General features: G+C 34.5%; 1 protein-coding gene across 1 annotated transcript in view; it reads right to left on the reverse strand.

Moving 5' to 3' along the window:
• Positions 1–995: 995 nt before the first annotated feature.
• Positions 996–14,410, reverse strand: part of LOC149074167 (saccharopine dehydrogenase-like oxidoreductase) — a 95,079-nt gene continuing 81,664 nt past the window's right edge. The window contains exons 11-13 of the mRNA XM_089246640.1: positions 12,628–12,757; positions 6,999–7,080; positions 996–1,930 (exon numbers count right to left, since the gene is read on the reverse strand). Coding sequence (XP_089102766.1) covers positions 1,828–1,930; positions 6,999–7,080; positions 12,628–12,757 — 315 coding nt within the window. The 3' untranslated portion in view covers positions 996–1,827. The remainder of the gene's footprint in view (positions 1,931–6,998; positions 7,081–12,627; positions 12,758–14,410) is intronic.

A 14,410-nucleotide genomic window follows, 5' to 3' on the forward strand; every position in this document is an offset into this window, starting at 1 on the left:
AAGGAAACAGTTTTCGATTAAAGAAATGCTTAAGATAAATTCTGAAGTTGATGCTGGAATAAATAAAAACAATGTGCATTAAAATATCGTATGTCTCCATCTAATCTTTCAACATTTTTGAAAAATCAGACCAAGTTGAAATTTCAAATAGCAGTCATAGGATCCCGTAGAGAAAATACTTTTGAATTTTTAAGATGTGGATGTAGCTGTCTTTACAATAACCAGCCAGATCGAGTCAACCAAAACACCAAGGCCGAAGCTGATCCTTAGCTATGGCTCTCTCCAGACAATCAATCCCCCATTTAAACCAAGCCCACATTGCTCACCAAAATAGGTTTAGGGCGAGACGACTCGACCTGGCAGTTATATATATATGTATATAAATGTGTGTATATGTGTATTTCTCTTTCCTCTATTCAAGTTCTTCATACATTTCATGTCCACAACACACGTGCCTACTCATATTGTTGTATTCATGTTGCTCACCGAATAAGGTGCTAAGCGAGATGCCACGGGTGATCCCCCTAATTGTATATATTCCCCCACATAATACTTCTATTTTGTATATTTTCATTAAATCCACCGGAGCGAGTGAACTCAACCCAATAAAACTGATGCTGGCGTCTAGTCGCAAGTTATCAAACCCATTTGCTCACCAATAAGGTGTTAAGCGAGATGACTCGCTCCGATGGATATATATATATATATTATTTCGCAATAAGATTCTCATTTCTTTTTGTATCCTGTGTATATAATATGGCAAGTGTAAGATAACAGATGAGATGGCATGGGGGGGGGGCGCTCAATTGCTTTTAAAACATACCTCCATCCTAATATGTGTACATTCACCTTAACTAAACCCTGAAACTTCTCCAACTCCTAATCCCATCTCATCTGTAATCACCACAAAATTTGTTAATCGCGAGAGACAGTACCCAATTGTCCGGGGAAAATATGTTGTAAAAGTTTGTATCTTTTTTTTTTCTTTTTTTTTTGACACAAAATAAAGTGTTCCAGACTCTGCAATGAAGCTGGGCAGGAAGAGATCTCGGCAACGGGATAAGTCCAATGGCAAAGTTCTGCCGTTCATTCATTCAGCTGTCTTTACAAGGCATTTTCCAGGAAAACATGTGGTTTTAGGACAATCATTCCCAAAATGTGCCAGTTACTAGCCCACTAATACAAGGAAAGACTGGAATTTACATGTGTTTTTGGATGTGAAATCTTTAAAGCATTTGTTTCAAGCATTGCATGCATTTAAGCATGTGTATACTTTAGAGGAATTTTTGTTGTTTCCTCGCCTTTCACAATACTTGTACAAAAAAAAAATCATGGATTATTTGTCTTAAATATGTTAAGTAAACTTATCCAAAAAAATTCAATGCCTTATTGATTCAAGTTGCTTTGATTCATTCTTGAAATTTAACTTAATTATTTTTATTACCTAGAACGTAAAAATAAGTAATTTTTTTCTTAGAATCAAATTCTGTAATAAAATTTTCTATTGCCGAATATTAAATTCGTAAAATCGGAAATTCCTTTGTAACGAAATGATTTCTTCAGTCCCTTGGAGTTCGTTATAATGGGATTCGACTGTGTGTGTATATATATATACATATAGTATTTCAATAATAAATTGTTTCTATGATGATCTTGTTTCAAAAACTCTACATTAAATTTAATTTATTCAACTTCTTGAGGATATGAATATTGAATCCAGAAATAATACACAGAAAATAAGAAACACTAAGAATTAAGAAAAAAAAATTTTCAACCTCAAAATAACATTGAAGAGACAGTTTAGGGAAAAGAATCAAAGTATTATTGTTACACAAGGGAATCCTGAAGAGTATATGTAAGACCACGATTTTTCATTTTTTCAATCAATGTAGTTTTTCTAAGAGCTGCACCAGGTGTAAACACTCCTCCACTGTACAAGAGAAAAAGAGAAAAATAAAACACCATATGATATGTAACAATGAAAATTATAGGGAGATCTTTCATTTCTATTGTTAATAAAACTTTTTGGGCATATACCAAACTTCACAAAAACTAATTGAGTAATTTTAAGCAATTTTTAAATACCAATTTCTAGGTTATATTATGAGCATACACATTTGAAAATACCCTGTGGTAACTATAAAAGTAGAAGATCAATTAACTCATTGGCATCTGCAAGTGGAACAATCGGCAAATTTTTATATATTCCCTCATCACTGAAAGTGGTATAATCTGGGCAAAATGTGAAACAATCTGTCAGTGTTTCTGAAATTATATTTAAAAAAAACTTAGAGGTTACATGGCTCAACTAATTCAAACAAGTTCAAATACTGTAGTTCTTCTGTTGTCTCAAATGATTTACTGATTTTGTACTTTCTTTGCCAAATGCTGCTGCCTTAAGTTGGAATACTACTGGTATGTAAAAAAGCAGTTTTGTTATCGATGAATAATGATGTAGACAGAATGTGAGTTGAGTGCACCAGATTTATGAAGTGAGAAGCATATTTACAGTGGTGATGCAAATGGATTAGAGAATGAATTCATGTACAGTAACTTCCACTTCGGTTGACAAAAGAAAAAGATCATTACAAACCCCATATAAAACTGTTTAGCAAATCTAAAGCACCTAGAATTTAAAACACACATAAAAGTAAATAAGGAGTAAAATAATTGTTAAAAATTTTTAATGCTTCATTTTTTATCATAACAAATCTAAAATTTGAAGAATAAAGTAGTAAATTGATTATTTCAAGAAAGAACATAAATTTTCATAAATTTCAATTTTTTTAGGCATCCAATAGTAGATATTTTCATCCAAAAATTGTAATAACTTGACCTACGTGAACTCAGACTTTAGCGATTTTCTGTAAACATATTAACATTTTTCAAATTCAAGCATAATCATGGGATTATTGTTGAGATGGTGATGATAATCAACTAAGATTTGTTCAATCATGAAAACTTGTCCTGATTTAGACATGGAACCCCCTAAAACTTGTACATAAACCATTTTTACAGATTGGTCACAGTCTGACTTGATGTCCTATGTTACTGCTAATCTAAAAAAAACCCTTTTAATTAATATTCATTAATTACAATTCACCGGTCTGCAACTCTCACTCAATGTCAAATAATGGGTAAAAGTTTTCTTTCCTACAAGCATGAGCAACTTCTTCATCCAGAGACCTAGGTGTTATAAAATACTACACATGAAGTTTGTTTTTACAGATTTTAGTTAATACAGACTGTTTTAAAAACCTCATAGCAGCCACAAGGCAAGTTAGATTTTATGAGAAACTGTTAATATCAAAATAACTTTTTATTGAATACAGTGTGGGAATAACCCCAGTTTTGATCAGGATTTTCACCAAAAGACAGGGGCTGTACTATCTGCTCATGCTTATTCTCATCCCATCCAAATTATAAGCACAGGTTCATAAGCATGACTTCAATTTCTCTGTATCATTTTTCGGATTATTCTTATTCTTAGACTCACTCCTTACCATCACGTGACGCGAAAGAGGAAAAATCTAAAGAAATCGCTTTTCACACAGGGAAAAGCGATTTTTCCCTTTGGCCAATCGATCACTGACCAATCAAAATTAAGCTTGGTTATATACAACTAATACTATACATTTACTGAATTTTTTGTTCAGCAACAGTGGCAACCCAAATTTATATTTGATGCACGTGCAGAACATTTGTTGTTTTTTTTGGCATTCTTCAACGTTAAAAATGGAAGGTGTTAGCAGAGCTATTGGCTAAATATTTCTTTCCCCTTTTTTAATGGGGAGAACGGAAAGCAAAAGGAGTACATTATTTTATAATTAAATATATTTTTCAGCATGTAAATATTATTCATGAGGATATTTCAGCATTCTAATTAATTTATCGAAGTTCTTTAAGCCGTACTTCAGTTCATAAGGAACTACCAAAATCACATTGGAAAAAAAATGTATTGTAGTCCTTCATTGCCTATTTTGATGGATGTGGATGATTATTACTTTGCTTTATTTATTTTTTTATATATATAATTTTAGGATAATATAATTATATCATCAAAAAATACACAGTGAAATCTCGATATAATACTCTGCGAACCAAGAAAAAAATATTGTGTTTTAGAGAGATTATCATTATATCGAGAGACAGTATATTTGCATTTTCAAACAAGACTAAAAAAATATAGTTGTAGAGGGATTTATCATTATATCGTTGTAGTGAGCTCTTTCACTGTATAGTACACTTGGTAATGAGTACATTTCTAATTGAATCCAATCAATTGTAAAAGACTGACAAAATTGCAGTTTTCTTTCAAGGAAAACACTACTTCAGTCATCGTAATAAATTTTCAAGTCAAAGAAATAAATTTTTCACTAAATCGGCGCCATCGAGAATAGAAAATACTATCATCTGATGCTTAAGGAGTGGGTCTCCCCTATCCCTATCTTCTTCTGAATATTCTGAGAAAAGCGATGCTTGTTTTTGGAGGTAGAATGCAGATAGAGTAGATAGTAAAAATTTCCCTTTCATGCTTATATTGTCATAATCGATACAGATCGGATTCCCAATAAGCATGAGTAGATAGTACAGCCCCAGGTTCCTTTCTCAAATTTTTGTGTCAATCAAATAATATTGATATGTATTTGTATGTAAAATTTTACCCCATTTTACCAGAATTTGACTTATGCTGTTATCATTTATCCCACCTATTGTATAACTTTGAGGTATTGCTGTACTAATTATCATTTAAAACTGTACAAAAAAGGAATATAAATAATATTGTTGTAATACTTTTCTTTTATAAATTTGAAAGGGCACGTGAAAAGGGGAAACAAATCAGAGAGATTTACAAACACAAACAATTACCACCAAATCTTATGAATCTGTAATGGAAGCAAAATGAGCTAATCTCTTATTTATGGAACAAAATTGCAATTCAATATGTTCAATAATGTTCATGTCTGGGGATTTAGGTGGCCAGCGGAAGTGTCTAAAGTCAGAAGAGTGTTCCTGGAGCCACTTTGTAGCAATTCTGGACGTGTGGGGTGTCGCATTGTCCTGCTGAAACTGTCCAAGTCCGTTGGAATGCACAATGGACATGAATGGGTGCAGGTGATCAGACAGGATGCTTACGTACCTGTCACCTGTCAGAGTCGTATCTAGACGTATCAGGGGTCCCATATCACGCCAACTGCACATGCCCCATACCATCACAGAGTCTCCACCAGCTTGAACAGTCCCCTGTTGGCATGTAGGGTCCATGGATTCATGAGGTTGTCTCCATACCCGTACACGTCCATCAGCTCGAAGCAATTGGAACCGAGACTCGTCAGACCAGGCAACGTGTTTCCAGTCCTCAACAGTCCAATGTCGGTGTTGTCGGGCCCAGGCGTAAAGCTTTGTGTCGTGCAGTCATCAAGGGTACACGAGTGGGCCTTCAGCTCCGAAAGCCCATATCGATGATGTTTCGTTGAATGGTTCACACACTGACACTTGTTGATGGCCCAGCATTGAAATCTGCAGCAATTTGCGGAAGGGTTGCACGTCTGTCACGTTTAATGATTCTCGTCAGTCCCATTCTTGCATGATCTTTTTCCGGCCGCAGCGATGTCGTAGATTTAATTTTTTACCGGATTCCCGATATTCACAGTACACTCGTGAAATATTCGTACGTGAAAATCCAAATTTCATCGCTACCTCTGAGATGCTATGTCCCATCTCTCGTGCACCGACTATAACACCATGTTCAAACTCACTTAAATCTCGATAACCTGCCATTGTAGCAGCAGTAACCAATCTAACAACTATGCCAGACACTTGTTGTGTTATATAGGCGTTGCCGACCGCAGCACCGTACTCTGATTGGTTCCATATCTCTTTATTTGCATACCCATGCCTGTACCAGTTTTTTTGGCTCTTCAGTTTATTTGGGAAATTTTATGCACGAAAATTCAACAGGAGTTAGTCTAGCAGTGCGATTTCTATTCAAGTTAACTTACCATATTTTATTGTGTATAAGGAACCCATTTTTGCCAAAAACTGGGTTCTGAAAATAGGGGGTTTATCCTTTTCAGACCCTGCATGCGCAAATGTGGTGATTGCTTTCGCACCGTAGAAATTTTTTTAACCTCAGGGAATTAAGCCCTGACTTGTAAGTTTTGAGTTACAAATATGGTGAATATGAACTTTGAAGGCTTTCATCAGAGGACAGTACTTATAGCTGAACTTACAGGGGGTTGAGAGGTACTTCCAGGAAAAGGTGCCTCTGGAATAAGTGTGATTTATTACATAAAATTTAGCAATAAAATTCTGGAAAAAATTGTATGTGAATATGATTAGTCCTGCATCATCTTGGCTGAAAAAAATTGAACAAAATGAATTATTTCTTCACAAAAAAATTTCAAATTTTGAAAAAATAAAAATTTGCTGATATTTATGTTTTAATGTGTTTTTTTAGTACCAAAAATGCAAAAAAAATCATAAAAATTCCAAAAAAATGAATGCTTGAGTCTTAAAGGGTTATACACATGAATAGTATTATAAATATTAACATATTACCCAATTCTTAGCAACTTACAATGAAAGTGATAATGGGAACAAACTAGTTGATGTGCGGATAGTGATGAGAAATTTGATGGTTTGTATAATAAATTGTAAAAAAATGTTAGAGAAACTGTTCGCAGATAAATTCACAAAGTACGCTATTTGCAAAAGAGCAAAATGATGTGTACTCTTCTTGAAACATCACATAAGCAGCAGAATTGGATAGGGCTCCACACCATATGTCGTATTCAAATGAATGGCTGCATATACACTTCAATTATGAAAAGAGGTTGAATTTAGAGGGGCTAATGCTATATAAACTTGTTTTAGGGGAAATATTTAATGCCAGTAAAATGCTGACATTTTGTATAATTCAAATTTAAGACTATGTATTCCAATTTGTAGCCACCTTTGTAACAAAATATTTTACTGAAGTAGATTAAAAAACTTACACATCAGGTAGTTTATCAGATTCAAATAAAATAACTTCTGCACAACTGACTGCACAAACTGCGGTAGTTGGATAGCCATCATCTACATAAAATGAAATATATATATATATATATATTACAATATTTATACACATATAAATGAAAATAAATTGTACTTTAACCACACAAACTTTTAATGTTTTATGAAAGGTTTGAAAAAACTACATAAAGCTGAAAGTTTGTAAGTTCATTAGTTCCTTGATGCTTTTCTGTATCAGAAAAATAGGCAAAATAAATATCTTTATTCCCCGTGTTTTCACCAATTTTTCTAAGAAACAGAATGCTAGCAATGCACACATAAGTGTTCTTCCTTGAGCATGGCTAATTTAGAATGGTTTTTGCAAAAGTTTGGAACGTGCCTGAGCAGCATACATCCACATGAGTTTTAGAAATCACTGTTGTAATTTTAAAGCCAGTCGAGCTAGACTTGATCAAATATATGATGATTACTGTTACCAAAGTATCACTTACTCATTGTAACGTATCCATGGGCCCCGGCGTAAAAGTCCAAAATCGTCATCGCATAAATACACAAATGTTTGTTTTTTGTTGTCAGCAGTGGTCGTGTGGCGACGATCAAGGCTGATCATGATGTTGCCGGTCTGCAATGCAATCATATGTAAATGAAATGACTGGTGAAGCAGAAAGTTTTCTCTTTAAATACCGGCCATAAACTGTCACGATCACTCTCTTTTCATTGCATTTTAACTCTGATAACTTCTTGTTTGTTAGCTCAAAATGATTGGCCGAGGTCATTAAACTAAAAAAGTCATGTCATAACTTGAATAACTCTTGTTCTCCATTTCCAGGCTGGTTCTGTGAAAATGGTTTTATCACAAAAGGTTTCGTAATGAAAGTCTAATTGCTTTTTATGAGTTTTACAGCACCGATCAGCTTATTATCAGCCTGCTCTGAATGATGAAACCCCGAATGGATTATCGTGAAGGAGTCAGTCTATGCCGATTTACATTCAATGATGTTAGTATTACTAGTCTCCAAGGACTTTCATCTCTAATCTCTGAGATATCTTCGCCTGATGCTGACTGCAGGCGATTTGCTATAAACTCCAGAACTTTGTTCTTCAATTAGCAGTACTAATCTGGAAGGATCTACATCATGTTTACCCTGGTCTATGACTGGAAAGATGATGCTCAGCAGAACATGGACTTCCTATGGTGAGATCCAACCATAATCTACTAAAATTAATTTTTGAACTAAAAAAAATTAAATGTAAAACTGTTCTTAACGAAAAATTGAAGGTTAACATGTGTTGATGTAAATTTACAAAAAAAATATACTAAATGTAATAAAGGAATTGAGGTGATACAAAACAAACTTGTTTATTTCCTGCTTGTTATCTGCTTTAACTGGATATTTCGAACCGGGCATGTAACCCGTTAAAGAGATATTACATCATAGGTCATATATTGTATCTGTAACTATTTTTGCCCCCCTCCCTCCCCCGCTATGCTCTATCACCTTCCAGTGAGTGTTATTGCTTACTTTGGGAAACACTACGCAGATCAGGAGTGGCCAACCTGTCCGCTATTTTTCCCACTCCTGACACCAAGTTCAAAAATTAAATAAATTCTATTCCATTTTTCAATCGAAGAAATTCTCTAACTTTTAAACAATCCTTTTCTTAGGAGACTTGGCGTAGCCAGGTTTTAGTGCGAAATTTGGAAAGGCCCCATTTTTTCTTCCTGTTTTAGGCGCAAACTTAAAATTACGCATTAGTAGAAAGAACTTAAAATTTTCAATTTAAAAAATCAAATTACATTTATTTTGATTCCGGTAAATGTTATTTTTCAAATTAAATTATTTACTTTTTAATTGATCAATTTATTTTAATTTTTTAACTAATTTAAAAAAATGTAAATTCTATTTTATGTTTTGGGTACTTATACATGCAAACACCAAGAACAACTGGGAAATGGCCCTAAACAGTGGTTGAAAAATATTTAGATTAAAATATAAAAAATGATAGGATAATAAAATTAAAAAAAAGGAAAATATACATTCTCTCTCCCTAAAATTAATCCAAGATATGAGAGAAAATTTTTCATGCTTCCATTTAATCGCTTTCCATCATGTTACTCTTATCGGAAGCACACATATCACATATGCAATACCATTACTCAATCGTACATATACTTCCAAGACATTTCATGATGCCCACATGATTGCACAGTGGCTATCACATATTAATAGATTGCAGACGTGCAAGCAGAGGGTGACATGAATCCAAAAAGTTTGGGAACCACACTGCTTCAAATGAATTGGTGTGCGATGGATATTGTGGTATGTGTCCATAATGTATTTAAGTATGTCTGAGGTGTATTATGTGTTTCAAATGCCACTGCTCATCTTCAGAATCGAAGTGAAAGTGGCAGGTGTATGAATTGATTGAAATAATTTTTATGTTTGATGGTCTACCGGCTTCCTTTGGAGAAACTGTTTAAAGGGGAGTTCTGCTCAAATTTGAAAAACTTAAGCAGGCATTGTGCACAGTATATGTATATTTATTTCTAGTGAAATAAATTCATGGGGTGTGTTTTATAACAAATCAGAGATGAATGAAAATATATAGAGTGATGAATGGTACAGACCAGGGCAAGGGTTCTCAAACTTTTTCCATCTGCGACGCACTCTTACTCCTAATCAATGCTTATCCGCTGCTTCCCAGAGCAGTTTAACAAAAAATCTTTTTGAAGAATCTTCAGGTTGCTCCACACTGTGCCCCCGACAAAAGTTGGCAACACACAGTTTGAGAACCCCTGGACTAGGGAGTTCTTGGTTTTTTCCCTCATGTTGTTTGACCAAAGGGCCTTTGGGTAAGTGCTGGCAAAACCACACTGTGGCAAAGTCTATATTAGTAAGTATCATAAGCCCTCAAATATGTGCTAATTGAAAAACACTAGATAAACTTTTAAGAGCAGACTCAACATTTTGTGGACACTGTTTTTCTGAAATAGTACATATTTATCTTCAGTTACTTTTAAACTTTTCATGCAATACATGGGCAATTCCAGGCCCGGTCCAGGTGCTGCAAGTGCAAAAGGGATTTTGTTAAAATGAGGTCCAGTTAAAATTTTCGAGAGTAAACTGTTAGGCAGGCATTTCTAAACACATAGGAGGCCTCAAAAGAGCCCTTTTGATGCTCGTAAGACAGCCCCTGTGTAGACCACCAATATGGTGTTGTTAGAAATGAAAAACAAATAGTGCTTGAAATTCTGCTTTAAAAAACTACAAGTATATATAGTGCATTTATATTATTTTATTTCAGAAATATTCAATGAATTCTCAAAATGTGCGTTGCACATGTGGCTCATCGTAAACCTTTTTTAGGGGTGTCGCAACTCGTTGGTGTACTGATGCTTGCTCATTCCGTTCTTTTTTACAATAGGCCAGGGGTTCTCAAACAGTGTGCCTCCTACCTTTGTCAGAGGCCCCACGGAGTGGTGACCCTGACAAAGTTTTTTCGAAAATATTTGTTAAACAGCTCTAGGGAGCCGGCAGAGGTTGCAGATAAGCATTTAATAGGGGAAAGGGGGCATCTCAAGTGGAAAAAGTTTGAGAACCCCTGCATTAAGTTATTCTGGGCAGCCGTGGATAAAACTATGACAAAGGCGGGAGGGGGGGGGTGTTACAAAAGTTTAAGAAACACTGGATAAATTAGAAGGGAACATGGGTGGAGATACGGAGACATGCCCCCAGCATCAAAGGTGGAGCCTACTGATCTAATGTATATCCATATATATGAATTGACATCATCATCATGCCTCCCCCCCCCAGACTTTCATGTCTATCTCCCCCTATGAAGGGGGATATATGTGTCGTTCTAGGGAATGATTTCTCTGATTCAGCATACTACTGTGTATGTATAATGATGAGGCAAACTGTGATTCAAAGAAAAGAGAAACTACACCATGAAAAAAAAACAATGGTTCTGAGAAAGTCACATTTCAACACAAAATTATGCATTATAAATGCATAATATATTTTCGTACAAATATAGATGAATGTAATTTCCTCTCTCATTCTCTGCATTTCAAAGCACTATTGACATAAAATTATAGGTTTTTATTTCACCTACCTTTAAGAAAAACTCTTCCAGAACCCCTTTTGTGTTTTATCTTAGGTTTTTTAGGGATCAAAATCTCAGAGTAGGTTCCACTTTTCCTAGTCTTTCACAATGCTCTATACACAAGCTAGTAGCTCTTGCCATGGCTCTCGCAGATAATGTGCTATTTCTAGGCACTGTAAATCTAGCCATGTCTCCCATACATAAGGTGATATTTCTAGGAGCTCAAGCTCTACCTATGGTGCCCGAAGAAAAGTCAATGCTTTTTGAAGCTTGAATCCTAGCTTCATAAGTTCAGCGGTCTCTCCACCATAGGTTCCCGTGCCTAATTTCTTCAGAAGGCACCTTAATCAAAGCTCTTGGTGGCCCTTCAGAACAACAAAATGAGCATTTCGTGAATGTCATATCTTCAGAATGGAGACACCTATGAATGGTATTTCTAGGATCTCTTTTAAGAGCTAGGACCTAGAACAACTAATACCGTAAGGGGAGGGGGGGGGGAGAAGTTACATCAAGAAGGGGGCAAGATTCTGTCCTTTAATAAATGTGGGAACAGAGGCTGATCTGAACATGCTTCCAGATGAACAGCTAGAGAGCCATTTTCAAAAATGGTAATGAAAAAAAAACTTCCACTTTCTTTTTTTCTTCTCTCAAATGACTAGTACAAACCCAATCACTATGAAACTGCAAGAGGTGCATATATATATATAAAAAAAAAATTTTTTTTTCTTGCTCATCATTTTAGTCAATGAAGGTAGAAATAAAAAATTCAATTTTTTTTCATAAAGTTTTTTTAAAGATCAAAAGTCATTTAGGAGAATAGGCACCAATGTAGGCGAAATTTTGATTGGGGGAGCAATTTCTCTCTCTGCTTCCCCCCCCCCGGCTACGCCACTGATTATAGGCTGCCAAACCTATATTTAGCATGGTAGGCAGTCTTAAAATAATAACTATGTGCTGACTTTCTATTCAATGCATTTACTGTTAGGTTTTTCATCTTTAGGCACAGTTGTTGGACGTCCCATGTTTATGAGATTTGGGATCGTCCACAGGGGGGGGGGACATGCATTGTATAATACAATTACACTGCATATCCATGAGTTCTTGGGGGGGGGCTAAGCCTTCTTACAAATTTTATTGAGGAGGTGAGAGACCTAAGCACTCTGAGTCCTCAGGTATGCCCAACACGGTGTAGGGGTAAGATGAACTTTTACGATATGCATACATACACAATCTACATTGTGATAATCAAATTTATGACTCAAAATAAAAACAATCAAGAACTCTCTCTCTCCTGCACTAGATGATAAATTTTTATATCAAATAGTAAACATTTTATAAATTTCAGGAGATTAAAAAAATATATAAAAAATAAATAAAACTAGATTAAAAAAATCTAGTTTGGTAACTAAAAGATATTTTTTTATATCTATTATACACACATATACTGAAACCTAAAAGATCTCATTCAAAGGGAATTGAGATGGGTTAAAAGATGTGATTTACCATTTGCTTGGAAATGACACTGTAATTTTTTATGTGGATACTCCGAATAGCTGCCATCCACTTTTTTTGAAGTTTTTGACCATCCAAGTCCTTTAAAGAGTATGTGAATGCTTGAACTGGACATATTTTTCTGCATGAAGTCAAAACAAACATTACAAACACAGCTACATGTAATAAAACATCATTTATGTTATTATTCCATGAAGCATAGAAATTATCATAATTATTGCTATACAAACCAGATAGTTACAAATGTTTGCAGCATCTTTGGAAATGTGATAAAAAATGGTAAGTACAGTAAAAGTCTAATCAAAAGAATCACTTTGCCCAAAACTATAGAAAATATCCACAACGTGACGAGGACAAATAATAATTTATAACACACAGACATGTTTCAGCACTCATGGGTGTTGTTATCAAAGTGGAAAAACATGTTATGTCCCAACGAAAGATTGGAAGAAGGTCAAAATGAAAGAGCGTCTTGATGACAGTAATTGACGTCATGAGGACATGGAATATTCTCATAATTTTCTCAAAAAATTCGGAGAAATTTTAACAAATTCAGAGAGCAGGAGGAAGGATGAAAAATCTGGAGTCTCCCACTTAAATCCGGAGAGTTGGCAAGTCTGAGTAATGTGTGTAATTTGCTTAGAAAAGAAGCCTAACACTACGGAAGAAAAGCGCACCAACTGGACAGAAGAGTATGGAATTTCTGCAACAATAAAATCTTAATTATATATTTCATTTTTTTTTATTATTTTTTTAAACATTTAATCATATTCTTTTTCCAGTCACTTTGCTAGGCAATTTACCAGTTATGGCCTTGGAGTTTGTATTTGTATACAGGATGTATAGCAAACAAGGGTATGGCTTTTTACTGGTGAACTGCTGATCCTGAGATATACCCCTTCAATTAGAAAAAGTTTTCGAATCACGTGCAGTACTCAAATATATTATTCATGTTTCAAGGGATTGTATAGTTATTCAAATAAAAAAATTAACTTCATATTCAGTCCATGTGCCTCAAATCCCAATTAGAAATTTGTTGCCGTCTCTCCTGATGCCAACAAAAACATTCCATGTTTCTAAGTGCAATACTCAGATATTCTAATTCGAAAAATGAAGGAAAGTTGGGAAAAAAACCGATCTAAATGTGGAAAAACAGTTTTACCCACATTTAACACTGTTTTTTTCCCCCAAAATTGGATTTTGGGCAAATGGACTGTATAAAAAGTTTATTTTTTATTTTATTTTAATAACTACTCAACCCCTTGAAACATGAATGGCATATCTGAGTACTACACACTATTTGGAAACTTTTTCTACTTGGAATTATACCTCTAGGATCAGCAGTTTGTCAGTAAAATGCCATACTCCCTGTTTGCTATATATGCACAACCCTGTATACTAAAATATTATTTAAATATTTTCAAAAAGAAAATCAAAAAGAAAAATTTAACATGGTTCGTACTCTTCCAACGAAAAAAAATTCAAGGACTATTCAAGCACTTTTCAAGGTAAAACTTAAAAATTCAAGGACTTTTTTTACAAAAGCATATTTTTTAACATGAATAGGCGCATATTTAATTTTGATTAAAACTTTCAGAGATTACATTTCTACCTACTTTATTTCACATCATCTGTAATGAATAAAGGAGGCCACATACACATATATATCATACAAAACATATGACACATTGAATAACACAGTTCGTGCCTGTCCATTTCCTCATTGAAACATAGTTTAGTCTCTAAATATTGCAATTAATTTCCTTTTGAAGAC

The sequence above is a fragment of the Pholcus phalangioides genome, unplaced genomic scaffold (genome assembly GCF_987345545.1).
Source record: "Pholcus phalangioides strain wild (caught in Gottingen) unplaced genomic scaffold, Ppha-v1.0 ptg000017l_1, whole genome shotgun sequence".
Taxonomy (NCBI): Eukaryota; Metazoa; Arthropoda; class Arachnida; order Araneae; family Pholcidae; genus Pholcus; species Pholcus phalangioides.